A 10,594-nucleotide genomic window follows, 5' to 3' on the forward strand; every position below is an offset into this window, starting at 1 on the left:
TCAGACACCATCAGTCCCTTTTTTTGCTCATTTGAGAATCCTTTTACATTTTCCCCATTTGAGAATCTCTTTACATTTCTGTATAATATTGGATACTACAGTAGTTTGGCTTTTCACTTAAGATCAAAAACCTTGTACTTGAGATGATCTAAGACTATATAATGGCTATCATTACAGACCTGTAGCATATCAATTCTCACTTTAGCCCATCTAATGTCATAGTCTCCTGTAGGGTTTTTTGTTACTGTTTACTGTAACAAAAACCCCAGTTAGGCTTTGGCTTTTGTTTAGACTGTGGCTTTGTTGTTTAGACTGTGGCTCTGTTTAGAATGTGATATTTTCATAGCATTTTGAATAACAGCGAAGATAGTGTTCTTATTCTTTGTAAAGTGTATTAACAGAGTATTTAAGAGTATTAGATTTACATTTGTATACACTTTGTAACTAATGTATTGCAACACATATGAAGAAAGAACCCATGAAATCCCACTTCAACATTTGAACTTTTTTGCTTCCCATCTGTTTTTAGAATTTCTCTATCACATATGGTTTTTAAGTGTGTACATTTTCATTAATTATATATTATTTATTCACCAATAAAGCTGGAATTACAGTTATAATGTGTAGAAATGTACTTCTAAAATATACACTATTTGAGTTTTGCATGTATTTGAACTCAGAAATATCCCTCTTCACTGTCCAGCAGTAGTCTGCCACTTTTTTGGCACCACTATACATAATCACATATGAGTATACTGGAACATGGGTGATAGAAAATGTTTTCCTGTTGACCAGTGTTATTAACTCTGGCTTACTATAATAGCTCACTTATACATTTATGACTTAGCACTTACATTGCCAACACATATGGACAATATGGACATTACCACACATACATTAATGTAGTATTTAATATAATTGCCACACTGTACCCTTTACATTGGCAAGCAAGCACCTCCCGAAGAATTCTATGGCCCCACTGAGTTTTATTATTAGTTCTTGTATTTCTACCCTTAGTTTCTACCTACATGTACAATTACCTGTGACCATTCTGAGAATTTTTGCCTCTTGATTTCCATGTTATCTGGCCTTTTGAGCCTCCTATGTATAACATTTATATTTATGGATTGCCCATCTCTTGGTTTGCCTGCACGTGCTTTGATTCCTGATGTCAGCATAGACTCATTTGAGTGTAATGAAAACTCAAACCACATATGGATCCTGCCTCTCGTATCCACATATTAACATATTTTATATATATATATATATATATATATATATATATATATATATATATATGACAACAGAACAGTCTTACTATACCTAAAGTAGAATCAACAGCTACCTAAGTACTGTATTATTTGAATGTTTCAATACTTAAGTACCCAGTGATATTTAACTGTACTGTATGAACAGTTGAAAAATTTAAACCGTTTATGTACAACTTGGCTATTGCCACAGTAGTATGTGAACAATACTCAGGCACAAAGTCCACTCTACCTTTTTGGACCTATTCCTACTTGAACCAAGGGGTGGTTCAAAACTCAAGGCAACTATAGACAGACTTAGCATGTCAGAAATTATTTATCTGTTTTTATCTGTTGCATTTCTTGGTGGAAAGGCTAGAAAGGTTAGGTAATGGATGACTGTTGCAGAGCTGTTTGTAGGTAAGAGCCTAGTGTTTATACTATACACAGGAATTGTGCAAACAACTACTTGTTTGTAATATTACTCAAAGACAGACAAGAATCAATAAAGAACAGCTTCATGTTAATCCTTTGATGTTAATTCTCATCTTCACTTACTGTTAACTTTATTAGAACCACATTGTACCTATGCTGACTGGCCACTGTATTAAGTGCACCTACTTTAGAGAGCTTCTCTAAAGATGAGTGATTATATGTACCCTATACACATATTTAGGTGGTGGAACTCTAATAGGCAATGGGTGTTCTGTATCAGGCAGAACAGGGCTGTGCCTGACACACAATCAGCTGGCACCTAAAAATATTCAGCTAAAGCCATATTATGGTCAGAAACTGACCACTGATGAGAAGCAAGAAGATGGTTAACACAAATCGCAACACTAAATTGGCTATAACATTTATCTGCAAACCTATAAGATTTTCTTACAAGGTAGGTGTTTCTAACAAAGTGGTCAGTGTGTATACATCGATATTTCAGAGGTTACATTAAAAGTTAATCGTTACGTACTGGTAAATAAACCAAACCAGATGCTATGTAGAGCGTCACAAACAGGTGACTCACTATGCTTTGAATGCTTATTATTAATTATTCATCTGCTTTTTTAAGACTTTAAACCTTTGTAATGAGTGCATTGACAACCATACATATACATCAGTTCTATAAAACTACATATGTAATTAAATCAGCACCTTCCATACAAACCCAGTTTGGGTCTGGAAAGGGAAAGTGGCTTCCTGGAAGCAATTTGACACCTGTTGCCCAATGATCGTTCTGCTCTTGGAGTCAGACTTCCTGGTATTTGGCACTTTCAGATGAGGTTCACTGACACTGTTCACTGATTTAGGGATCAGAGGTCAATTTGTTAGAACCTTTTCACTATACAAGGGTGATGTATAGCACCAAATATGAGAATTGGGTAGATCTGAATAGCAGTTTTTTAATACCACAACCCATGTTTTGTTTCCAAAGAGGTAATACCCTTTCACACAAGTTCAAACATAGTATTCACAACTTTTGCTTCTTTTGAATTTGACATGTATGATGAAGTCCATGTAAATGGCTGTTCTTAGCATTCCTAATCTTTAATGAGCCACACTGTCCCATTGCATGACAATCATTCATTTGGTCTTGTCACATGCTTTATCTCCTATAGCCTTCCAGCCTAACCAACAATCCTGTATCTATTCATGTGAATTCAAGGGAAGGTAAAGAGCTTTAATGAAAGGCATCCAGAATTACATGTCCATTTCAAATCCTTGCAACAATAGGGTTTAGACAGTGTCCTCTCTGATTACTTATTGTGATAATCTCCCTTTCAAGATGACCAGTCATTCCTGAAAAAGTGGAGCCTGATGATGAAGTGAAAAGGGCTAACCTTGCGTTTTCATTATCACTATGCTTAGGTCAGAAGACTTATTTAATGACATTGGAAATGTAAGTGGAGAACAATGCCATTTCCATTCTCCCACGCTCGGCCCTTAGAGACCCACAACTATGAAAGATCACTTTTCTGCTCCCAACGTAATCTCTTACATGCTACAGTCTGAACACTCATAAAGGGCAGCATAAAGCACATTATGTTCCATAAATACAAAGTGATTCCAGCCTAACCAACCAATTTATTTTTTAAATACATTTTTTGCTGTTGTTTTTTGGAAATCAGATTAAAATTAAAAGAAAACATTGCAACAACAGTCACCAACAGGACAGCTAACATGCTTAATACAGTAGTCAGAATTGAACCTAGTGGAATTTTTAAGGGATTCTTCCTTAACGGGGAATGTAAATTATTTTTACCCCATTCATTTATATTTAATTCCTATATAGGGAATAGGAGCTTAAACATTCATGTAGTATGTTTTTAGCACATGAAGTAACACATGAAGCATGGATTGCCAATATTATCATATACTGTAAAACAACATGGACATTCTTTTATATTTTAGTCTGTTTTTCAAGTTACCTCAAAATAAACAAAACAAAAATAATTGACTCAGAACTGTGGAAGAAGTTTTTAGTAATGGTATAATTTTTTTTTTTGCATATTGTTCTTTAGCTCCTAATGCTGTTCAACAATCACAAGTCAGACAGTGAGGTGATCACCAGTGTGACCTTGAAGATAAGCACCAGCCATGGTAATATGGGACTGAACTTTGTGTTTAAGGGCACCTGGTGTTTCCACCCAGGCACCTGCAGCATTTGGAATCCAAGGAAACAGGTTTTCTGTAAACAACATAGATATAGGGGCAGCACAGAAAATACTGTTAAAAGGAATGTTTTCATAGAGTATTATGACATCCATAAAATAGCTTTTAATGTTAACCTCAGTTTCTTCAAGTTCCTGTTTTTTCACCTAGTCTTTAAATAATTTTTCACATACCCATGAATATTCAAAATTAGTCATGTGTAATTAACTGACAGAAATGGGCCTCTAGTTTAATCACAATCAACCTTAGAGTGGTAAATTCACCATAATAGAGATGAGGTTTGTTGCAGTCCATTTTTAAGTACTTTAAACCTTTAACACTGCACACATTCTCAGCTAGCAGGTTGAAGCTGTTTTTTCTATGCTCACTGTGCTGATACAGCCCGGAGAACTGGTTTGTTCAGTCAACTCTACATGCCAACCATTTCTACTAGAAAAGAAACAACCATTCTTATCTTTTGTGTACAACAAAAGCAAATTAACTTTGTTAACTGAAAGGACTTTCTTATTATTTAAGCTTTATTAGTGTGTGTTTATCATGTGTCATATAGAACTATCTGGATGTTAGCTAAATTAAAGTTGCAATAAATACATTCTAGAATATTTTATTATGGTGAAATTTCTCATAAAATATATGTAGATAAATATGCAGTTGCTAAAGTGGTTTGTGTGAACTGAGCTAGATTCTTAGGCAAACCTACTTTTTTACATCAAGAATAAATATGGATATGAATGATAGTCTGAACTAGTCTGTTTTTAAGATTTTGTATCTAATGTTGTGCCATTTAACACAATTGGACTCATCTTAAAACTTTTATTTCTTGGTAAATTACTACAACAAAAACAACATATCAAAGATTTTGGACACAACATAGATGAAACAGCAAAAGACTTTCATTATTAAACAGTTTTACAACAACTAAAAACACCCAAGTTTTGTTATAACTAGGGTTTGTTGCAAATGCCACAAATAAATTCTAAAAAAAAATGTATCACACCACATTATATCCAACAGGATTCAACTGAATTGTATCAATTGCTTTGCAGATGTATTAAATGATGTACAGTCTTATAGTGAAGCCTTAGCATTGTTCTGATATAAAATAATGCAAGCTGTTAAGTTATGCTTCAGTCTTAACTAAGAAAACTTTTGGATACTTTTATATCCACCACATACATGGATTTATAAATAAAGACAATCTGTTATTAATAAATAAAACTGTTTAAGCTTTTGTAAAAGACTAGCCCAATGTTTGTATATAACTTATGGTCTTTATTGTCTCAGCATATACCCATGTGGCATTTCAAAAGGGCTAGTTAATACTCAGTTGAGACACTTAACATGCTTTTAGAGAGTTTGTGAGATTGCTTCAATAGCCACCCATACATAGCTGTACTTCATTCATCTTGACATTCCATCTCATCACAGAATGCCCAAAGCATTTCCTCTCCTACTACTCTCAAAAGGCTCAAGTCATAGGTCAGAGGTCATACGAGAATTGTACAGCTTCCCAAAGTTCCCATCTCCATTAACTGGGTCAGACCTAAACAGTGTACTTTGAGTCATAATGTATTCTCATTTCCAGCGTAGGGTTATTTTCCAACCCCATCAGTATCATCTGTCACAATGTGGCTATAAAAGGAAATGGGTTTACTCTATGGACCCTCACTCAATTAACAAGGGAGCAGAGTGTCACATCATGCTAAATATATATTTGAGTTCTTGACTTTTTTACCATGATGTGATGCTCTGCTCCCTTGTTAATTGAGTGAGGGTCCATAGAGTAATGCTGCCAATGTTGGATTAGTTCGCTATCCTTTTCCAGTTTGGCTCTGTGGCAAGGTGGAAAACTCTCATACTGTGGACTGACTGATCACAGAAGTCAAAAGCTCCGCTTTGGTATTACCTCCGGGCTCCATCTGAATACTCTGCAAAAAAATGGTAGACTTTAAGAGTGCAAGAGTGCAGAGAGTGGCTCTGTCAAGCAAATAAATAGATACTTAACACTACCATTTGAAGGTTTCACACCTGTCCAAAAACTCTCTCCATAGTTAAAATTCAGTCTAGTCTTAATCCAAACTTGACAGAAAGCTGGAATGTGATGCTAATCTACAATCCCAAAACATGGAAGGGAGCGGTGGCAATTAAAACTAACATTCAAGTTTTTGTCTCAAGGGTATTGAGTGTCAGTGTTGTAAATGGGATGTCCCTGGCAAATCTGCCATTCATAGCTGTTAATGTATTCTGGTTTCTCCAGTCCCTAATATGCTATCAATAAATTGTTTTTTTTTTGTTGTTGTTGTTATTATTGCTCCTATGGAATACTTGAAAGTATTCAGTTCTCTAAATGGGAAGCAAAAGATTTATTATTAATTTATTAATAAGAAGTCTTATATCTTGTGTAGTAATTGCAATATGTAGGGGGAAGTATACTGAGATTTGCTTTCTTTTTCTTAGTATCATCATTACAGATACTTTTTCATGCCCTCAGAAGATATAAAGCACTTCGCAACACCATCAGTCTACAAAAGTCATCTATCTAACACAGGTCATGCAGTACATTTTTTTCCCCATTTTATATTCTATGTGACTGTGTCTGCCTTAACACACACACACACACACACTGCAATAAATCAGTTAAATTTTACAGATGAGATTAAGAACTGAACAGAAGCACTGCTGACCTCTGTTTGCACTGTCTGTGGGACAATTTGTTCTTAACCCCCTACAGCCTCCTGCATAGGATTATGCTATTACAAATTGCCATTTACAATCTACCTGTTGGCTAGAATTCAGGTCAATAGGTGACAATTACTTTGATCTTAATTTTAATTTATTCAAGACAGATAAACTTCAAGCATTCTATTCTAATATTTATGACACTGTAATGAAACAATATGGCAGCATTTAAACTCAAAAGATCTTGAGTTTTTGTATTTCTGAGTGTTAATAAGTCATAAAGAGGAGTATTACGTTTCCAACGTATCTAATTATCCAAAAGCCTTGTAAAGTGGCATAGAAAAATCTAAGCAACTTACTTGATGGTTCTCGACTTGCATATTGTAGTCTGTGCTCCTTGGGGAGAAGAAGGGGTCATTTTGACTGGCACTCTCAACACGTGCCCGTCCAGGGTTACTATCTCCAATCCCATTGGCTTTATGGACACAGAGCACTTTCCGAAAGCTCTGTTTAAAATTGTCTGATAGGAAGCCATAGAGGACAGGGTTGGCACAACTGTTTACATATGTGAGGATAACAGTGAGGTAGTAGACACCACTTATGAGGCTGTTTTCTGGGAGGATGATTATGAGATTGACAATGTTGAGAATGAAGAATGGAAGCCAGCAGAGCACAAACATGACCACAATGATCACTACCATACGCGTTACCTTCCTTTCTGACCTGCGCCGGTTGGTGAGCCCTGCTCTGGCTCCTGCTGACTTCACCTTGATAACGATGAGTAGGTAGCATATGCAAATGACCAGTAAGGGGCAGAAGAATCCTAAGATGGTAGTGTAAAGTATAAAGGCTGCTGACCACACGTTACGCGGTTCTGGCCAGCTCATGTTGCAGGTGTTGAGATCAGGTTGAACATCTGAGTAAATTATCACTGGAAGTGCCAAAATACAAGCGAGAGTCCATACCATACAGTTTATGACCTTAGCTATGCTCGGTCGCCGCCATTTTGCACTGCGGATGGGATGTACCACGGCCATATAACGATCAATACTCATTACTGTCAGGCAGAAGGTGCTAGTGAACTGACTGATGGTGTCTGCCCACATAACAACACGACACAGAAAGGTGCCAAAGGGCCAGTAGGACAGCACATTGTGGGTGGTGATGAAAGGAAGTCCAAGAATGTACAGCTCATCAGCTACTGCCAAGTTGAGGATATACATATTGGTAACTGTCTTCATCTTAGCGTATCGCAACACCACAAAGATTGCTAATGTATTCCCCATTAAGCCCAGTACAAACACAATGAGGTAAATTACAGCCACAATACTTGTACTGTCATGCAATCTTGTAGAGTTATCATGTCCTTTTTGGTCATAGAAGAAAGATTCGTTTACAGAAACAAGAAAAGATGCATTCTTCTGGGCATCCATCTTTGAAGAACTTTGAAACTTTGAAGAACAGCAAGTCCTTTCACTAGGTAATCAAAGGTTCTTGGAACAAGCAGCTGAAAATGAATCAATAAATAATGTTAGCTAATAAGAAGATATGGTAAATAAAAAATATGAGACATACAGTTTTTAAAGTTATGAGGGCTTGCTTTGTGTTTGTTATAAAAATTGAGAAACACAAACACACACAAAAAGTCACCCAAACTTATAAGGCAGTGTAGAAACATACTGCTTTTGAGTTTCTGTGACAGGACATGAACATGAATCATTAAATATAAATATATTACTAATATATAAGTAATATGTTGAATCAGTAGGCTTATTTCATGTTACCCGTGGTTGGTTTTCCAAACACAAATTATGATTTTCAGCAAAAATCATGCTTTGAAAGCTATTTTGGTGTAGGCCTAGTTTTCCAAGAAAAACATCCCCCAGTGTAGCTTTAACAAGAGTTTATGTGACCTTCATTTAGTGCCTATTCTCCCTGGAGATGAGGCATGCAAGGGAACAGGGCAACAACTATTGTACAAATATACCGGGTGACGTTGAAATTCTGTGAACCACAAATCAAAACATAGAGCTAACGATGGCATTGTTGTGAGTAAAAACAGTTCCTTGCAAATGGAGACTAGTTCATAGAAACCTCTTAATTTGACATCATATTTAGTGAATATTTAACTTTAAGAAACCTTAAGTAAGGTTTTACTTTGCGAAAACTAGGAAGACAAAGAAGACAGGAAAAAATTACGCAATTAAATGTTTAACATTCTCGAAAAAAATACCTCCGTTACAGGTTTAATTGGTATCCAATTAATTATGGCCCACGTTATATATCTGCTGCACTACTGAATAACAATATGTGCGTTTACTCATGTTAGCTAACCTACATGTTTTTAGGCTATAACAATTATGAGCTTCTACATCCGTCTGCAGTCAAACTGTCAGCGGAGATATTCAGAGCGTGTGAAACTTCAGATACGTAGTTACTAGCCCCACGTGAATTGGACATTTGAGCACTCATCGGTACAATGATGAAGTGGATTAGTTTGGGACGACTTCAGAATGACATTTTCCCACATAAAAAGCTTGTGATTGAAATGTTTAACAATTTCTCACAACTATACAAAATTTTTGATTGTAATGTGCTTCAGCCATAGGAAACAATACACACCAAAAATAACTAATAACAATCAATATCTTTGAACAGATAAAAACAGATACCTTTGGTATATTAGTAGTAACAATTATTAATGCAAACGTACCTAAATCGCTGTCCATGGTACCCCGGGGTCTTGTTTTGGGGTCCCTTAGCAAGACCTGGAAACGCTTGTTACTTCAGATGACGATTGACATGTAACTCATACTTATGCTCTTTTCGGATTCTCCGGAATTCAGTCAGATTTGGTCATAACGTTTTCCTTCGTCTTCTTAGAACTTTGATTGTGAGCGCACGACAGTCCACCATGTGTTACCTGTGCTAGCGATTTCGAAATTGTGGGATTGGGTCTGCGCGTCACGAAAAATACTTTGCATGAGCAAAACTACACATATAAGTCATCCTTGTCATTCTACCATTCTATCTGATAAATATCAGATATCAAATATCATGTTCGAATATCATGTTTGAGTGTATTCGCATTTCGTTGCGCAAAGTAAATCAGTTTATGTATCCAGATCATTGAGTTAAGGTGCTGCAGTTCAAGGCTCTCTCCGTTCAGGCAGACGGGTTGCTACGTTTATCCGCAGAAGTCAGAGGCTCCAAGTGGTATTTATCTTGACGAGTGTCATGACATAGTTCCTGGCGTGGCGCTTTGTGTCCAGGGAGGTTTCGCTTTTAATAGCAGAGACACGAGAGATGCCTAGAGCTGCATTACGTACGGCACAGATTGATCCTTAGAGAAATAAACTTATTTTTGATCACCTTCTGGACTTTTTCATACGTCACATTACAAAGAATTTAGAAACAGATTATTCAGACTACTGATTATAAATGAATATTACCGAAAATATAGAAAATGGCGAAAATTTACCGTGCGATGGAAGAAATAAAAATAATTCTGAAATGAATAAACAGATGTGATTTCATATATACGTTCAGGCTGTGCTTTTTCTTATATATAGAATAATATAATATATTATAATATTCAATTTACACACACATAAACACACGTGTAAAACACCTGTATCAGATGTTTTGAAATCACGAAACCAATTTCAAAAATGTTTTTTAAGTACCAGAGAAAAGCTGCAAAAGAGTAACAAGAGGTATCATCCTGTATGTGGTGCTAGTGAGTAATGTAGCTCTTTTCTAGCAATGTTTTCTCAAAAATAATCTTCTGACAAATTATCTGAACAAATTGCCATGTCAAGTTTGCTTGAAAAAAATATTGCCTACTTTATGCAATGATCAAACATAGGCTATGCATGAATGAATGTTTTTTCTCATTATTTGCTGGTTTTATCACAGAAAGGAAATACTGAGAGAATGAACTGTATCTTAAATGGATAGAGAGAATGAGATTATCTGGAACAATCTCTCTCTGTCGCTTT

General features: G+C 35.9%; 1 protein-coding gene across 2 annotated transcripts; it reads right to left on the reverse strand.

The window, feature by feature from the left end:
* Window positions 1-1,409: 1,409 nt before the first annotated feature.
* On the reverse strand, window positions 1,410-9,899 carry LOC145656997 (somatostatin receptor type 5-like). 2 transcript variants are annotated; one of them, XR_014122756.1, is made up of 4 exons: window positions 9,307-9,899; window positions 6,953-8,100; window positions 5,650-5,842; window positions 1,410-3,930 (listed from the first exon to the last, which is right to left on the reverse strand). XR_014122756.1 is itself a non-coding variant. In XM_081711044.1 (3 exons), the coding sequence occupies exons 2-3, from the start codon at window positions 8,024-8,026 to the stop codon at window positions 5,768-5,770; spliced, it is 1,149 nt and encodes a 382-aa protein (XP_081567170.1). In that variant the 5' UTR covers window positions 8,027-8,100; window positions 9,307-9,899; the 3' UTR covers window positions 1,410-5,767. The 2 variants fall into 2 exon arrangements, 1 of the variants encoding a protein (XP_081567170.1); XM_081711044.1 differs by having other exon boundaries at window positions 1,410-5,842.
* Window positions 9,900-10,594: the final 695 nt, after the last annotated feature.

This window comes from Electrophorus electricus, chromosome 3 (assembly GCF_041902795.1).
Source record: "Electrophorus electricus isolate QZ-2024a chromosome 3, ASM4190279v1, whole genome shotgun sequence".
NCBI classification, from domain to species: domain Eukaryota; kingdom Metazoa; phylum Chordata; class Actinopteri; order Gymnotiformes; family Gymnotidae; genus Electrophorus; species Electrophorus electricus.

Coding starts and splice junctions, on each gene's coding strand:
- LOC145656997 (XM_081711044.1), bottom strand. CDS start 8,026: ATGGATGCCCAGAAGAATGCATCTTTTCTTGTTTCTGTAAACGAATCT. Junction 5,843..6,952: donor TGCAAGTCGAGAACCATCAA/GTAAGTTGCTTA, acceptor ATTTTTTTGCAG/AGTATTCAGATGGAGCCCGG.